Source organism: Rhineura floridana, chromosome 17 (assembly GCF_030035675.1).
Source record: "Rhineura floridana isolate rRhiFlo1 chromosome 17, rRhiFlo1.hap2, whole genome shotgun sequence".
Taxonomy (NCBI): Eukaryota; Metazoa; Chordata; class Lepidosauria; order Squamata; family Rhineuridae; genus Rhineura; species Rhineura floridana.
In genome coordinates this window covers 17,147,263-17,165,968 of record NC_084496.1, presented here as the reverse complement: position 1 = coordinate 17,165,968, position 18,706 = coordinate 17,147,263, and the positions used below count along the sequence as shown (strand labels likewise).

At 42.0% G+C, this 18,706-nt stretch overlaps 1 protein-coding gene across 3 annotated transcripts in view; it reads right to left on the bottom strand.

The window, feature by feature from the left end:
* Positions 1–18,706, bottom strand: part of TRRAP (transformation/transcription domain associated protein) — a 321,632-nt gene that overhangs the window by 5,918 nt on the left and 297,008 nt on the right. For all 3 annotated transcript variants that reach the window (XM_061599260.1, XM_061599263.1, XM_061599262.1), the window contains 4 exons: positions 16,741–16,966; positions 8,946–9,163; positions 4,512–4,696; positions 65–268 (listed from right to left, as the gene is read on the bottom strand). In XM_061599260.1, coding sequence (XP_061455244.1) covers positions 65–268; positions 4,512–4,696; positions 8,946–9,163; positions 16,741–16,966 — 833 coding nt within the window. The remainder of the gene's footprint in view (positions 1–64; positions 269–4,511; positions 4,697–8,945; positions 9,164–16,740; positions 16,967–18,706) is intronic.

Sequence of the window (18,706 nt, the reverse complement as noted above, 5' to 3'; positions counted from 1 at the left end):
TGTCCCAAGATGTAGTAGTAATCATGTGGTGATTATGCAATGTGCAAAGTAGCCCCAATGATACCTGAGCAATCTGCAACATCTCAGGGTTAAGCCTATTCAAATGGAAGACGAATTCTGCAAACCCAATCAGTGCCAACTGGATGGTGAACATCTTCCGGAAGGTCCAGTAATCGGTGGCATTTGGGAATGTGTGCAAGGCCCACTCCTTCAGCATACTTCGCGGCACCATGTTGCCCTGCACCTCTTTCAGAATATCACGGAGAACCTAAAAGGGAGAGAGGAAAACCATTAGGCCCAAAGATTTCTATAAGGCTTCAACTGATTTGCAACTTAGATTATGCACTTAGATTGCAGCTACTGGGATGAACAAATTCATATACATTTTTCCCCCAGGGTTAATTTAAATCCTCAGTTCTGAATCCTGGGAGTTGTGCTATGTTACATCACATGGCCACAAGCAAAGTTATTTTGAGAAATAACTCCTTTAAAAAAAAAAGAATCCCAAAATGGTGAAACACACCTCTATTTAACAAAAGCTAAACGCAAAATGACATTATCAACATTTCAACACAATTGTTAAAATCAAGCTTTTAATTAAGCCCACAAAAATTACTAGTCTGCACTTTTGGTTTTACTAGCTTGCTTAGAAAGTAGCAGCCTGAGTTTCCAAGCTGGCCGCAGTGGGGGAAGTCATCTCATCTGTCATGGAAACACAGCTACTTAAAAACACAAACACAAAAACAAAACCTGTCTTTCAGCAAATGGGCTGGCAAAAAGGAAGGAGAGAGCAATCCAACCCTCCTCTATCAGCTCATTGTGGCCCCATCAGCACTATACATTTAAACTAATATTATACCAGTTTAAACAGTCATGGCTTCCTCCAAAGTATCCTGGGAACTCTCTGAAATCCTGGAGAGCTGCTGCCACTCAGTGTAGAAAATACTGAGCTAGATGGACCAGCGCATCTCTTTTGGAATTATTTTTAGAATGTTTTTAATTGTTTTATCACTTTTTGTTGTTTGCCACCCTGGGCTCCTTTGGGAGGAAGGTTGGGATAAAAAATAGTTATAAATAAATAAAAGATCACCTGGGAGATCCTGCCTTGGTTCCCACAGAAGAAAGGTTCAATATACATTTAGTATATTGGGTTATATTTAGCTAATGTTTACTCAGAGTAGACCCATCAAAAGTAGGTAACAGGCTTATTCATTTCAATGGAGTAAAATTTAGCTGATTACAACCCATTGTATTATTCATTCTGTTTAACTTGGGCGGTAGCTCATCCAATAGGATACAGGATAGAATTATATCAAACAATGTAGGCAGGATTTTTTTTTTTTAAAAAAAAAAACATACCAGAAGTTGGTGCGACTGTTGAGAGGCACAGCCATAAGCACTTTAAAGTCAAACTTTATCTGTCCAGCGTGACACCATTCAACTTTCTAACCAAAGCAGCAATGGGGAAACCTGTGGCCCTCTAGATGTTGCTGGGCTACAGCCTTCATCATTCCCTTACCAATGGACATGCTGGGTGGGGATAATGGGAGTTGGGAATCCAACAACATATGGAGGGCCACAGATCCCCCACACCTAAACCACAACTTTGGCTACTTCAGTGTGGCTGTGGCTGCAGTTTCTACAAGGCCTCTCTCAACCTCTTTGATTCTTTAGTCTGGCACTGAAGCCAACTTGGATGGCATTATAAGAAGATTAGACAGATTCATGGAGAATAAGACTATCAATGACTACAAGTTATTATGGCTATGCTCTGCCTCCATAGTCAGAGGCGGTATGCTTCTGAATACCAGTTGCTCAAAACCACAGGAGGGGAGAGTGCTCTTGTGCTCAGGTCAGCCATGGGATCTGGTTGGCACTGTGAGAACAGGATGCTGGACTAGATGGGCCTCTGGCCTGATCCAGTAGGCTCTTATGTCTATATGTTCTTATGATTCCTTCTCCCTATGAGCATCCAACTTTTGGGAGGCAATCAATATTTCAGCAGTCTTGTATGCTCTGTCTGCAATCACAATCAGTTTCAAACATTTGAGTTAATGTTACCACATTTTCCATAGCCAAGTTGTGCCTCATACAGTAGGGCCCCACTCATACGGCAGGTTAGGTTCCAGACCCCCGCCGGAAAGCGAAAACCACCAAAAAGTGGATCAGCTGTAGTGTGGGGGTCTGGAACCTAACCCGCTGATTGCACCAGAGGAGGAGATCAGATCTTCCCCTCCTCGGGCGCAATCAGCTGGAGTGCATGAGTCTGACCACCCCCAAGGAGCTTGACCCCCTCCTCAGCTTGAGCCGATTGTGCCAGAAGAGAAGATCGGCTGTAGCGAGCTGCAGCTGATCTTTCCCTCCTTAGGCGCGTTCAGCTGGAGTGCGTGAGTCTGACTGCCCCCGAGGAGGATAAGATCAGCTGTAGCATGCTACAGCTGATCTTCCCCTCCTCGGAAGCGATCAGCTCAAGTGGGAGTCTGATTGTGCCAGAAGAGAAGATCGGCTATAGGAAGCTACAGCTGATCTTTCCCTCCTCCGGCGTGATCAGCTGGAGTGTGGGGAGCTCCAGCCCCCCCTCCAGCTGATTACCCCGCTGGCACTGTATTAACGGAATGCCGAAAAGCGGGGCCCTACTGAATGTAAACATCTGTGAACTACCTCCATATTTAATTACTTACAGCATGGACTGGCCTAATTAATTAGAAAGAGAAAACGAAGGGGGGACCTGCTCCAATGTACTAGAAAAGAATGATAATCACACTTGCTTATGTGGTGTAGTGGTTGAGGTGTTGGACTGCGACCTGGGAGACCAGGGTTCAAATCCCCACACAGCCATGAAGCTCACTGGGTGACCTTGGGCCAGTCACTGCCTCTCAGCCTCAGAGGGAGGCAATGGTAAACCCCTTCTGAATACTGCTTACCATGAAAACCCTAATCATAGGGTCGCCATAAGTCGGAATAGACTTGAAGGCAGTCCATTTCCATTTTTTAAATTAAATTACTCAGACAACATTTTTACAACCTGAAGGGAACAGCCTTTAAAAAGGGGGAAGAGAGTGAAAGATGTTCCATGTCACTTAATTTTTGTTTTATGCTGTGCAAGGAATGAAAGGTTGTAATAACAGGCAGAAATTTCAGGACACCAACACACTCGGAACTTCACCAATTACATGGGAAAAGAGGACAGCACTAGGCTTACTAGGCAAGGATGGTAACATAACACTAAGTCTTATTTACATCAAACTGTGACTTAGTTGGCCTGACAAATCAAATGCAAGATATTGGGGCAGGTCTTTATAGCAAAATGGAAAAGGCTCCCGATAAAAGAGAACAAAAGGTAACAGTGGAGAGACTAATCCATGGCCTGAAACACAAACCAGAGCATTTGGATAGTACTTTCTAAGTGTCCACAGCAATTCATATAGTTTACCATAGTTACCCTTAACAGCTGCTTCTTCTTAGCCACATTACCAGGAAGCTGTCGTTATACTAAACTGGCCTATTTGTCCATCTAGCCTAGGTGTGGGGAACCTTTGGCCCTCCAGCTGCTGATGAACTTTCCAAAATCCTGGAGAGCCATTGCCAGTCAATGTAGAAAATACTGAACTAGACGGACCAGCAAGCCTGGCCATAGATGATGGGAGATGTAGTTCAGCAAAGGTTCCCCACAGCTGACCTAGCCCAATATTGTCCACTCTGACCAGCAGAGGTTCCCCAGGGTCTCATGCAGAGGGACGTCCCTATCACCTGCTACTGAATCCTTTTCCTTTTTTAAACTGGAGATATGATGGACTGAACCTGAGACCTTCTGCAGGTAACTCATATATTTTACCACTGAGCTATGGTTCCTCACCACTGCAAATGCAAAAACGAAGTTGAGAGAACAGTGGTCTAGTGAGTTCATGGATGAACTTAACAAAGGGATTCCTGGATTAGGGATGTGAAACCTGTGGTCCTTTAAATGCTCCAGCTCCCATCAGTCCCAGCCAGAATGGCCAAATGGTCAGGAGTGATGGGAGTTGTAGTCCAACAGCATCTAAAGAGCTACAGATTCCCCTGGCTTATATCCAAGCCTTTATTATTATTATTTTTTAAAAAATTATATCCTGCCCTTCCTCCAGAAGAAGCCCAGGGCAGCAAGACTTTGACAAGCAAAACACCCCCAACACATCAACAACCCACAGAGACCTGATAATACTGCTTTGTTGTTGGATATCTTGCCTTTTTATCCAGTCATAATTAAACTCTATTAATCATACAAGGTGGTGAGGTAAATGAGTCTCTTTTGAAGGTTTTTGTTTTCAGAGGTTTGACACAATATTAATGTAATGCAGGTGCCTGCTCAGTCCTCTGGTGGATCTGCTTTGAGAGATTATTTTGCCGATAAAAGGAAGCAGAGGGGAGGAAAGACATGAGATGAATGCATCAAATACAAAGCAAGCAAAGGGATGTTAAGAGCAGGCCTCGAGAAGGAAGCTCCCTAATGCATCAGTCACAGATTACAATACCTGATGGCTGGCTTGGGTTCCTCGTGCTTGGACAGTTGCCAGTCTGTCATAGTAGCGAGAAATCGGGCTGTCGTGCTCAATCCCCTTCTTGGCGCAACGCTGCTTGTAGATCTCCACAAGGGAGAGAGATGAAGGATTGTCTTCGACCAGGCGCATCTGCGGAGAGACTGCCACAACTCTGGGGACTGGGAGAAAAAGGAGAGGGGGAGGAGAAGGGAGAAACAGAGGAGAATAATCAGTGTAAAATAAATGTTCTGAAGGATCACAGCAAACAAGCCCAATACAGGACAACTGCAGGACAACTGTAACAATCAAGCTTTGTCCTTACTTTTAAAGCAGAGACTTCCCCAAGCCTCCATTTCTGCTCTAATCTCCTGAGGCATCCTTAACCTTTACTTCTCCTACCATCCTCAGCTTCTCAAAGACTTGCTTGTTGCTAGGAATCACAAGAAGGGAAAGAGTGCTCTTACAGTCAGGTCCTGCTTGCAGGTTTGCCAGAGGGCGCCTGGCTGGCCACTGTGGGGATACTGGATAGATGGGCCTCTGGTCTGATCCAGCAGGGCTCTTTGTATGTTCTCTTAAAAGACTTCACCTATTCTGTCTTGCTGCTGGAACCCCACCCCAATCTGTCCAGATTCAGTTCTGCTCAGATCTGGAATATGGGGTCTCTAAAGAGGAAACACAGGGTGGGTTGCTTCCCCCCCAGCAGATCTCTGTAATGACCCTGAGGAGCTGTTGAAGCCAAGCATCCCCACCCAAAGACTGTAGAACTCTGCACCAATTGTCGGGGATTGTGGTCCGCTCTCTCTCTCACACACCTGTCACCCTCAGGACCACAGTTGCAAAGAAAATGGCAAGCCAGGCCCCACTGGTGAAGTGCCTAGTTAGCTCCACATGATGCTTCTTGGGAGAAGAGGAAAATAAACATAAGCACCTGCTCAGATTAGAGCTTCACTGAGAGATGGGAAAGAATGGAGCCTCTAGTTTCTATATAAGCTCCCCAAGGCTCCTAAGATGCTCCACTCCTGAAACAACAGCTTGTTTAGAGCTCCAAGCCTTCCTGAACTGTGGAAATGGAAAACATCCCTCCTCAAAACTATGGCCGCAATATGAAGTTGATTAATTGGTTGGATTAAATTGACTGGACATATTTCAACAGACCCATAAAAGCTGCCCTCGTTAAAATCAGCCAGCTGAGTTTAAAACATTTAACATGATTTCATATGAAAAGGCATTCTCTTCTGTGTGAGAGAAGATGGAAAATGCCTCTTCTAAGATGACACTTGCTGCAACACATACATGCATCATTTAAAACAGGGATAGGGAACCTGTGGCACTCCAAATGTTGATGAACCCGAACTCACATCAGTCCCAGCCAACATGGCCAATGGTCAGGATGTTGGGAGCTGTAGTCCAACAACATCTGGAGAGTTACAAGTTTGGACAAAGGGACCCTTTGGCTTCAACCCCAAGTATATATTTTTAAGAAGAATCTGCTGGATCATGCCAGTGGCCTATCTAGTCCAGCAACAGCCTTATGCTTAGGGTTTGGGAAGTAGAGTGCTGGCAAAGCCCCTTGTGCCGTTGTTCCCAAGCTCCCAACAGCCAGCTTGTCTGTTGGGCGCTTCAGAAGTGTTGTGCAAGGGACTTTGATAAGTGGGCAGGATAGCCCAGCTGTTAATCATCTGGCATCATAATGACATCAGGCGACTGACAGGTAGATTACTCCACCCACCAGTCAAAGCTGGCTCACAGAGGTAGGGACCAACAAGGGTCTGGCCCACCAGGCCCCCAACCTTGTCATAGGACTGTCAGAAGCTGCCTTATACAGATCAAGACCATTGGTCCATCTAGCTGAGTACTGTCTACATTGATTGGTAGCGGCTGCAGAGACAAAGGTCCCTCCCCACCCTACTTGGAGATTCTGGAGATTGAAACTGGGACCTTCTGTGTGCAGAGCAGATGGTTTATCACTGAGCCACGGCTCTTCCTTTAGCTCACCACTGTCTATATTATCTGGCATCAGCCTTCCAGGATATCAGGCAGGAGTCTTTTCCAGCCCAGCCTGGAGATGCAGACCTTTTGCTCTACCACAGCTCTCAAACACCAAGTACACTGATGGTGCCACATGAGCAACAAGCATAAGGAGTGAGCATTCTAAATCAAAACAACATAGTGACTGGTATTGGTGACTGGAATGCAGATATCAGCTTTCCCAGTACTGTGATGATCAACTGAAGTGTGTCAAGTGGCACTCTGTCCGCTTTCAGCATACTCAAGAGCTCTGCTATGAAAGAGAACTCCCCAGAAAGAAACTATTTGTTTGTACTAGACACCCAGCTGCACCCAGATATTTCTGAATGAAGAACCATATTACACCAAACATGATTTCATGTCTCTCATTTCTACACCGCACCAGCTGCAAATCCGAAGATTCATGGATACTCTGTTCACTTTTATGTAGGAGACAAGGATAATTTTTGCTCAGATAAGAATCCACCTACTGCTGACACGCTCGCTTTATCCGATTAACCTGTGAAACACAATCTTTCATTCCAACAGAAAAAAGCACAACCCTGGCTCAAAACAATAGGAGGCTCGGAAGAAATGCAGTAAAGAGAGAAAAAGCCTAGCAAACAGAGAGGAAGACGCCTTCAACAACAAGGTTATTTCCACTTCTAATACTCCGCCAGGATGCTTTTAGCTCAGTTTTACCAGCCAAAGACTCTAGATTCTGTCCTTATAGTAATCATCATCATCATAGTTCATTCCTCTTTCCCCACAGAAGAATTCTCAAATAATGGAACAGTTTACATTTGAAATACAAAGAGCTTCTAGCAAGTTTTTTGGACTGTGGTTTTTGATCAGTAACATTATAACCCCCCTCTTTTTCCCCCCGTTATACATGGAATTGTCATACAATGACTTACAACTTCTATATTGCCTCCATTAAACTCTAGGAGTGAAAAAACAAAACTCCTGTACAGGGCTTTTCATTGTATTCAACTACGCCTTAATCAGGGTAGGCCCATTGAAATTAATGTCATGTCCATTAATTCCAATGGCTCTACTCTGAGTAGCGGTAATACCACCCTTTGTTGCAGCTTGGTATAATAAAACACAAAGGGAAGTAGAACTGATCAATGTGAACTGTAATCCAGAACAATCTGACGCTTTGCCAAAACACAACTGCACAAATTTATGAAGTGAGATCAGGGATCCACAAATTTATTTGGCTGACATTGGTGACTTTACATTTGATTTCAGGGGCACCTACCTTTCCCATGACCAGTAGAGAGAGAGACAACCAGAACCCTCCATGCATCAGAGAACTTGATGGAAGAGGGGTCTCATTTTCCATTTAGTCCCAGGAACAAGCAGCCAGCCCCACCCCTCTGTGTTGTCCTACTTGTATGTGGAAAATGTGTGTGTGTGAGGGGGTCTCACTTCTCCCTTCATAAGAGAGGACAGCCATCTGCACAACCAAACAAAAATGGGGGCAGGGAGAATGACAATCTGCTTATATCACGCTCAGCCTGAAAACTTGAATCCATAAAGCAGCCTCCATAAAGGTATACCTTCTTCTCACTGGCTTAAAAAGGGTAATGGGAACTGTCAGAGACAGCAGTGTTATACTTTCAGCCCTGTGCAAAGTGTGGCAACCAGATGGGTGAATAAACTCTGGGCTTCAGAGAAAACATATGACTGTTCAGGGAAGGGGAACCTGGAACCCTCCAGATCTTGTGGGACTCCAATTCCCATCAGCCCCAGACAACATGGCCAAAGGTCAGAGGTGATAGAAGTTGTAGTCCAGCAAAAACTGGAGGGCTACAGATTCCTCACCCTTGCCACAGAGGAAGTCTTTCCACTACGTATAGAGAGATTGTGGCAAATGAACAAGGGTGCACAAATGTTGGCCTGGCTTATGAGCCAGCCCTTATTTGTCCCCACTAACAGCCCCTGCCCCAGACCTTGGACATGTGCAGAGCTTTGGAGAGAGGTAGGATTTCTTATTTCCACTGAGGGGTGGAGAAAAATAGCAGGAGAGGCTCCTGCTGTTTCTGACTTTCTTCAAGTTGCACTGCAAAAGTGAGAGAAGACTCCATCTCTCCCTCCAGCAAGTCCTCTGGCAAGAGCAAAGGGCTCAGGAGATTGGTGGAGTCTTCTCATTTGCAACAGTATGAGAAACACTTGCTGTTTCTTTTTGCATTCAAACCTCGGCACAAGTGAGAGCCTGGGAAAGGATCCCTTGTATCTTTCTTGCTAGAAGGCCAACAACAACTGGCATGCGAGGGAAGCCTTAAAAACCCAGGATTATCTTTCCAACACATCTTGAGGCTGTGCGTAACAAAAAGTCATTCAAGACACTTGAAGTAGATCCTTTAGAGCTGCTTGTTTGAAATCGAAGGTATATCTCACTACTGCCGTACCCACCTGTGAAAAACAGATGCCTTTTTGTGGTCTCTTTCCTCTTTTCTAAACAGGGGTTGAGGAGGCGAAGGAGCTGCAATACTCGCTCCTCTCTGCGTGACTCGGTCAAGCAAGCATCATTCATTACGAGATATGGGTAAATCTTTCCATTATGGCCTCGGATATACAGTCTTCTGGCTGCAGTGTTATGCTTTTGTACTATCTCCACTCTGGGCATAAATCTATCGGGGGGGGGAAGGAGAGAGAGAGGGAGAGAGATAAAAGCACCTGAGCTTCAAAGTATAAAGCTTTATTTTTTTCCCTCCAAGATGAAAGCTAAGATTTTAAAAGGAAGAAAAAAAGTGAAATGCCATACTTAAGGCTAACAAAAGGAAGCATATTAGCGACTGAGCTTCTGTAAAACTAACATTCTCATTATGAATCTTTATAATGATGCAACCTTTTAAGCAGCTACATCTTCTATTATGTGGCTCAGCCAAGATGGGTATTTTGCATGAAAGGCTTCCACAGATGCGCTTACTGCTTTTATCTTCTCCAAATTGATTGACAAAAGATTTTTTTTAAACCTGTGTAGATCAGGTTCCGATTTCAATACTACTGATGGTGAAACTACTCTGGGGACATAATACTGAGCATGCAGTGGGTTGCCTTGGATTTTAAAGCAGAACTCCCAAAGTTTAAGCATCATCTCCTGCTGCTGCAATCCCCCCTCCCAAAATCTCTCTCGACTTGACAAGCTAAATTAAAATGTATCTAAAAGGGTGGTGGAAGGAGGAAATTAAATTTCATGCACTTTAAATTGTTTCATGCTAATTCCACACAACTTGCTGCCCACCAAGTGGAATGCAGCCCATTTGTGATCTGACAAGTGCTTGACAAGACCCATTCAGAATCACAGAGATGGAAGGGGACTTGTAGGCCACCGAGTCCAATGCAACCTCCACACCCTGGCTTGATGCAGGAGCCAGAGCATCTCCAACAGGTAGCTGCCCAACCTCTGTTTGAGAACCTCCAGTGAGGGAGAGACCATAGTAATTGGTATCATTGTTGAACTGCTCTCACCCGTAAGATGTTTCTCCTGTGTTCTATCCATTAGCTTTAGTCCTGCCCTAGGAACAGAAGAAGCTGCCTTATAATGAGCCAGTAATGAACGATAAAGTCACAGGAACTCTCACAAAAATGAATATAATTATTGTAAGAATATGAACATCTGTGCATATGATTCTCCATTCAGATTCTGAAGAAGTATGAAATGATACACAATCCTGGAGATCTTGTCAGCTCATTATATGTATTGTTTGGAGAACTTCCTTGTTTGTAAATAGTGGCTATGGCTTTGAAAATCTGTATCTGCATTTTGTAATTTTGTATTCTAGGTAAACACATATCTACACATGTCACTGATTCATTAAAAAAAAGGTAAAGGTGTCCCCACACTTGTAGTGTGAGTCGTTTCCGACTCTTAGGGTGACGTCTTGCGACGTTTACTAGGCAGACCATATATATGGGGTGGGATTGCCAGTTTCTTCCCCGGCCTTTCTTTACCCCCCAGTATATGCCGGGTACTCATTTTACCGACCACGGATGGATGGAAGGCTGAGTGGACCTCTACCCCTTTTACTGGAGATTCGACTTCCTCCTTCTGTTGGAATCGAACTCCGGCCGTGAGCAGAGCTTTCGGCTGCGTTACCGCCGCTTACCACTCTGCGCCATGGTGGATCTGTGGAGGAACTGATTCATAGGGTTGCCATAAGTCGTAGTCGACTTGAAGGCACATAACAACAACAACAACACATGTTCCTATGTACAGTTGTTCATGTTCTTATAATACTTATTTCTGATAATCATTTTCATTTGGGTTCCTGTGACTTTGTCTTCTGTTACTTATATTTGAGACCCTCATCTGCTTTTTTGGGCGGGGTACCAAGTCTACTAATACTGGAGCCACAGGTGGACACAATTCTTCCCCTCATTCACAAAAAACAGATAGGCAGCAGCTTCTTCCCCTATCGACTCAGAACATTGGTCCATCTAGCTCAGTACTATCTACACTGACTGGCAGCGGCTCTCCAGGGTTTCAGGCAGGGGTCTCTTCCCGGCCCTATCTGGAGATGCTGGGGATTGAACCTGGAATCTTCCATAGGCAGCTAAGGCCCTTCTCTATGCTGATTCAGATCATTGGACCATCTAGATCAGTACTGTGTGTACTGACTGGCAGAGGCTCCCCAAGATTTCAGACACGGTTCTCTCCCATCCCTATCTGAAAGTGTCGGAGATTGAACCTGCAACCTTTTGCATGCAAGGCAGACACTCTACCATTGAGCTATGGCCCATCTCCCTTTGGGGAAACAGGAAATCATTTTTTGCCCTCTTCTATGTGACAGCCCAACAGGTACTGGAAAAGTACTGTCATATTTGGCCCTCCGTCTTGTTTTCTCCAGACTAAACAGGCAATTTCTTAAACCATTTCTCATATGACTTTTTTCCATACTCCTGGCCATCTTCATTGAATCTGTTCCAGTTTGTTAATTTATATATCTTAAAGTGCAGTGCCCAGAACTAGACACAGTGTGTTATATCCAACTAAGAGTAGACCCAGTGAAATTAATGGACCTTGGATAGTCATGTCCATTACTTTCAACATATTAGAATGTAGTTGGTTTCACTCAGAATAGTCCCAGTGAAATTAATGAACTTAAGTTAGTCATGTCCATTAATTTCAATTGGTCTATTCTGCCCAGAACCAAGTTGGATGCAACCCAATGAGTCTACTCTGACTAGGACTATCATTGGATAGAATCCATTACTCCAAATGAGAACTGACTAGTGTGGAAAAAAGTGATTGTTTCGTGAAATCGGAAAAGTATGGTTCTATTAATTCAATCTAACCTCACACTGAGAGCCAGTGTGGTGTAGTGGTTAAGGTGTTGGACTATGACCCGGGAAACCAGGGTTCAAATCCCCACACAGCCATGAAGCTCACTGGGTGATCTTGGGCCAGTCACTGCCTCTCAGCCTCAGAGGAAGGCAATGGTAAACCTCTGAATACCGCTTACCATGAAAACCATATTCATAGGGTCACCATAAGTCGGAATCAACTTGAAGGCAGTCCATTTCCATTTTTTCAACCTCACATTAATAGAAGCACAGTCTGCATTAATAAAACCATAATTTCATAGTCTCAGATGGGCAGCAAGAAGAAGAAAGGACTTTAATCAAACCCCTGTGGGACTGCCATGTATGGCTGGCAGCCAGGGACCAGATCTCAGTGGCAGAGCACCTGCTTTGTATGCAGAAGTATCCGAAGGTCAATCCCTGAGATCTCCAACTAAACAGATCCAGCAGCAAGGGGTGGGAAAGACCTTTCTGCATGATTCCCTAAACAGCCAGTGCCAATCAGAACAGCCAAAATTAGACTATGTCATCTAACTTGCTATAAAGCAGCTTCCTGTGGGTTGTAGCCAATGCTAGTCCTCCTCAGAGTAGAGCCACTGAAATTAATGGACATGAGTAACTTAGGTTCATGAATTTCAGTGGGTCTTTTATGAGTAGAACTTAGCTGTGTATATTTGGTTTGATAGGTCACAAAGTGTCCAGGCCTGTTTTAAAAATTTTGTTGTGGCCAAAAATAAAATTCTTAGGCTCTGAGCCTTGAGAACTACAGACAAAGTCCTGCTAAGAAAGAGCCTTCCTACCCCCTTTCAGCCCAGCTGCTCTCGACAGCCAGGGTGGGGTGGAGACACTCCAGAGTGGTGCACGATATAGAGTGATGGGCAGCAGCTGTGAGGAATCAGGAAAAAAACGAAGACCCCTCCTCCCCTTTAACCATGTGGTTGGAAGATTATTTCTCCAACTTTTAAGCAGGCTCCTAAGGCTATTTTATTCAGGTGGACATTTCTTCTTCTTTTAGTTAGAACTTCTGACTATGTTTCTAGTCAGCTGCCACTGTAAATGTTTATGATGATGCTTTTAGCGTTACTTTGTTTTACTGTTAGGATTCTTTTGCTGTGACTTCTATTTTTATTTGTTAGCTGCCTTGAGTTTGATTTTATCATAGAAAAAAAGAAATAAAGTGCCTTCCACTTGTGCAAGGGGCCCTTTGTATCCAAGACTTTGCAGCACCATCACAACGCCCTGCAAATCACGGCATTCTAACGCTATTCTAGAATTGCAAAGAGATGGGTCCAGCACAGTGTTTGAGATCTGGGTACCAGTCACTTAAATCAATGGCTCCGAACCCTTGGTCCATAAACCACAAGCCTTCATAAAACAACAGATCAACTCCCACATATCACAAAAACTACTTGTTAGTCAAGACTATACAGAACAGAATCCCTTCCTGCAGGCTTAACTTCTCTTGCCTTGAAAGGAATCAAGTGCGCAGATGAACACTTCTGTCAGGAGCCCTTGGGAACATCTGACTAATCCCCGGCAATACACCAAAGTAGATAATCAGGTTTTGGAATGGAAAAAAAAAGAAACTAATGGCTCAAGACAGGGAAGGCCAATTTTGTTCAGCTCTTGGTACCTTTACCAATTTTTAATCAATGCATGGTAGAAAAAGGTCTGCCTGCAATTTTGCCTTCTAAGGAAAAGGAAAAAGGTATTTCCAATTGTGAGACAAATGTGATACTCCAAAACTGAAATACAATACCACTTTGGGGGATTTTATGAGCTGCACACATCACATGGAAATGTACATGCATGAGGACTTCCGGGAAGGGTGACTTAGCCTGTGCCTGCTTTTGAGACGGGCTCCTGCCTCAAAAGAAGCTTATTCAGATATATCAGTCAGATTTTTTTTTTTTTTGACTGATTAAACTTCTCCCGGGTAGGGAGAAACGAAGAGATTAACCTCAAAGCCTATTTTTGTTGGGACGACCAGATCTCATTAATTTATGGGACGAGGTCCAGCCGACGAAGGTGGGACGGATTTTCAACAACAAGCTCTATCTGATAAAGCGAACGTTCATCTTATCTTCTAAGAGAGAACGCACTAACAGGCAAGCACCCTTCTTTCTATATCTTTCTTTTACTTGACTTAAATTGTTGCTGTTTAAAAGAGATTTGCCAGATTGATCGGTTTTTGACATCTCACTGGGGAGCCATAACTTCTCTCTGCTACTCACTAATTAATAGCTTATCTCTGTTTTTGTTGCAAAAAGCTGTCCTGGATTTGCATTCTAAAGATATACACAGAAGAGGGATTTCTATTCCAGATTTTTATTTTGAAGAATATTATATTGTCTGAGACTACTCTCTTTTTGGTCTATTTTATTTTGACGAATCTGTTTCCTGACGACCGCCATTAATTGTTTCGATCCTGGGAACTGCATTTTGTTTACTTAAGCATGGAGAGATAAGGCTGTCTGCTCTGTTTATACTGTGATGTCACCAAGTTTGGAGTATTAACCCAATTGTTGCTGAAATAAGAAGTGGTTTTCCTATATTTTTCTTTTAAAATGGCAATTAAGAAAGTGGCTGAGAATCTGGAAATAACTATGTTTCAGAAAATAATGGATGAGATTGAGATAACGAAACAAAACCTGTGACAGGGTTGTAAGGAGCTGAAAATTGAATTGAGTAAAATGAAGCAGGAGATTAAAGATATAGGGGTCCCTGTGAGAGAGGTGACCCTGGAAGGGGTCCCTGTGAGAGAGGAGACCCCGGAGATTGGAACAAACGTGGAACAGGAAAAAGATTTGGAGTCTATGGACTTTAGAAACAAAATCTATTGTTTGGAGACACAGGAGATTAAAGACATAGGGGTCCTTGTGAGAGAGGAGACCCTGGAGACTGGAACAGGGGTCCCTGTGAGAGAGGAGACCCTGGAGACTGGAACAGGGGTCCCTGTGAGAGAGGAGATCCCGGAGATTGGAACAAACGTGGAACAGGAACAAGATTTGGAGTCTATGGACTTTAGAAATAAAATCTATTGTTTGGAACTCAATGTTATCTCTGAAGAAATTAATGAAGATTCTAGAGATAAAGTTATCAATGGCATGGATAATCTTCTGGACTGGAATGATGTGATGGAGCCCAATATAGAGAAAATCTATGGAATTAACTGCAGCCATGTGACAATGGAAAAACTTTCAAGAGATGACCCAGTGTATTTTGAAAAAAAGAACAGAGATATGATTTTACAGCAGTATTTCAGCAACCTATTCAGAATGGATGGCAAGAAAATATTTGGGATAGAGGTAATTCCCATCAGACTCTTACTATATGACTATGGCTTTGACAGCAAGATTATTATGGAATACTGATAATGGAAGATTGGATACTGAAATTACTGGACTTAACAAGACTACTGAAGATGGAAGATGGAAAATGGAACTAATAGGGATAATAGAACAATGGCTACTGAAATTACTGAATCTAACAGATTCTGATGTGATGGATTAATTGAAATGTTTATTTTGACTATGGTTATGACAATAAGATTATCATAATTAGTAATGAGATGGATTAATCGATATGCTTATCTGGAAAAAAAAAATTGATAGATATATTTCTTAAAGAATTGAAACCTCTCTTTGACTTTTTGTGGAAAGAATAAAGTAATGTTTATGAGATTTGATGATTAAGTAAGATAACTACTGGAGGAAAGTGATTTTATAATATGACTTAAGAGACAGGATTGTTATATATTATAGACTTATAACTGATTTGATCTTTGACAAATGGGAAGTCAATATTTTACTCTTTATTTTTTATTTTTGTTTTTTTTTTCTTTTTTTTTTTTTGTTTAACTATTTTTGATTTTGTTTTTTGTCTTTGAATGTTTTATGATTTCGTCTTGTATGTTTTATGAAAATCTGAATAAAAATTATTGAAAAAAAAAAAAAAGGAAATGTACATGCATGTATGTGATGTATGGCAGAGTCTGTGTGTGCCATAACTGTTAAGCCCCTCCTGCTACATGGCACCAACTTTATTATGGAGCCTGAGCACTCTTGACAGGGGTCAGCTTGGGTAGCAAAATAGTGCTTCAGGTGGAAGAGTGCTGGTGACAGTATGGACAGCCAGGTGTGGAAACCCTGGAACACTTAGCGCTGCAGTGTAGTCTTGCATAGTTGCCCAAGACATAAACTAATGGCTAAGTGGTTGGGGGAGGAGAGGACATACTGGTCTTTCTGCTGACAAGCCAGACCCATCGGATCATATTTGTTAACTTCCTAGTTCTGTCTATTAAAAAAGAAAGGGCTGAATCCCTCACGGCTAACTGCCAGCATGATTCAGAACAATGAAAGCTGGGAGAAGGGAAAAAAGTCGGATAACAGGGTTGCTAGCTTTGAGTTAAAGTATTGAGTTAAAATATAAATGGTAGCATTTCACTTCTTTTGTAACGTGCTACTGTTTATTAGTACTGTTGTAGTGTGGGAGGTCAGATGTGTTGTTTTGTTTTTATCATGTTCCAAGTGATTGGCTTTTTTTTGTACAACTGATGGCCTCTGGTTAATAAAGTTTTGGGTTTGGTGCTTCAGCTGCTCCCCACCTGGCAACCAGTAAGAATTGCCTTTCCTGTGATGGTACCCAGAGTATAAAACAGGATAGGGTCTTTGAAAGATTGGATCCAGACAAATCTGTAATCTCTGCCATTTTGGCTCAGTGTAAAGTGTTGAACATCAGTTCTGATGAAATCAGTGAAGTTCATTCATGACCAACTAGTCCCAAAGATTTCAATGTGACCCGAGTTCAACTAACTTCGCCTGGATCCAACCCACAAAGTTTTGCTATCTAAAACTAGAACATTTTCCAGCTACAACTTTCTGTTTTGCTAGCCCTGGTTTACCGTGCAATCTTGATGTAATAATGTGTTGGCTTCGGCATAAGGAACTCCCCAGGAATTTCCACTTCGGCTGTCTGTGCTGAGAAGTTGCTCAGGAAACGACATTTTTCCTCTATGAGGAAGAACTTGGGAAGCTGTTTTGTTTTTGCCTCAAGGATTTTGATCCATTTCTTCAGCTTAGAAATAAGATTGTGAAGTTTCATGGAGCCTGGAACGCTGAAATCAAAGTCTATTAAATAAACAAACAATCAAGAAAATAGTAAATATGCTTGTTAGAAACAGGACTGATATATATTGTTACAATTATAGTTGTGATGCAGAAATTTAATCAAAACTCTGATGTTACCCTGCATTAATATATGTCTTTGCATCCTCACCTCTGGGCAGTTTTTTTTAAAGGAAAATTTCCACAATAGTAAAATGAAGGAAAACAGGAAAAATGATTATTGCATACAGTTGAAATTATTATAATAGTTACTTTTAGCCTCACACACATTATTGCCAAGCAAATAGATGAGTCGTTACCAAAAGTGATTCAAGCTGATTTGTTCCTATTTACCAAAATGGCAAGAGATTATACATTAAATATACTTGTTTTCACATTATGTGGATGTTATTTCTTGTTTCATTATATCTACAAGTAAGTAAGTAAGTAAGTAATTTATTGTTACAGCCCATTGGCCAAGCATAGATAAAAACAGTACAAACATTAAAGTCATATTAAAAAAAATACATTAGTCAAGAATAACTTGTTAGTTCTTCAAATTCTAGATTGGGTTCAGTATCAGAATATACACTATTCTAAAATTTATTTAGAAGTATTATTATTATCAAGTCTGGGTATATTTTGTGAGTTTTTCATAATATTAGATCTAAGAAGTATAGCTGCTGCAGAGAATTTTGCTATTGAAAGTGATATTTTTGGAGAGTGATCTTCCAGAAGGTATTGATCCAAAGCTATCCATGGTTTATGTTCTATATTTGTGATTAAAGGTAAAATGAATTGTTGTCGAATAACGTTACAGAAAGAACAGTAAAGCAAGACATGGATATTATTTTCAACCACTCCCTCTCCACATGGGCAGTGACGATCTATGTAAGGGACCTTCGCATAGCGCCCTTCTAGGAGAGCCGAGGGAAGAACATTTAATCTTATCATGGTAAATGCCTTACGGTATTTGGGAATATTTAGATTGGACAGATATGGCACTGGAACAAAACATCTGGGGTTATACCTTTGATTTTTAACTAATAATAATTGATGTTGAAAATCGATATCTTTCAAACGTTGGCGTATATTTCTTGAGGCATTTTCGAAACCAAGTTGCTGAACAGTATGGAATGAAAAGCCTAATTTTGAAAGTTTATCAGATATTAATTGCGCCCATGGCGAATGAAAGTTATCTATTAAAATATCGGGGGATAAACCTATTGGATTGAAAAATAATTTTAGCCATGTATTAATTCTATAAAACCAAATCTTAGATTCAATAGTTTGAACTCCTGCCTCAAGTCGAAGTATGCAGTTAGGTATGCATTTAGGTAGGGCCATTATTGTTCTTAAAAATATATTTTGGACTACCTCAAAGTCATTAAATTTTATGTTTACACTTGCTTGAGCGCCGTATGTCATTTGAGGGATGATCTTAGTATTAAAGATTTTGAGGGCTGGGATAAAAGCTTGCCCTCCTTTAGTATAGTAGAATGTTAGAAGCGCTTTCATAGTTCGACGGGCATTGAGAGTCACTGATTTGCTATGTAGGTGATGCGAGCCAGAGGATTGAAATACTAGGCCAAGATATTTGTACGATTGAACTTGCTCAATCGGCTGACCTTCAATTTGCCATCTATGCTTTGATTTTTTCTTAGTAAAAGCTATGATTTTAGTTTTTTGGTAATTGATTGTAAGGTATTCAGCGGAGCAATATTTTACTAAATTCGCCAAGAGCCGTTTTAAATCTATTGGTGA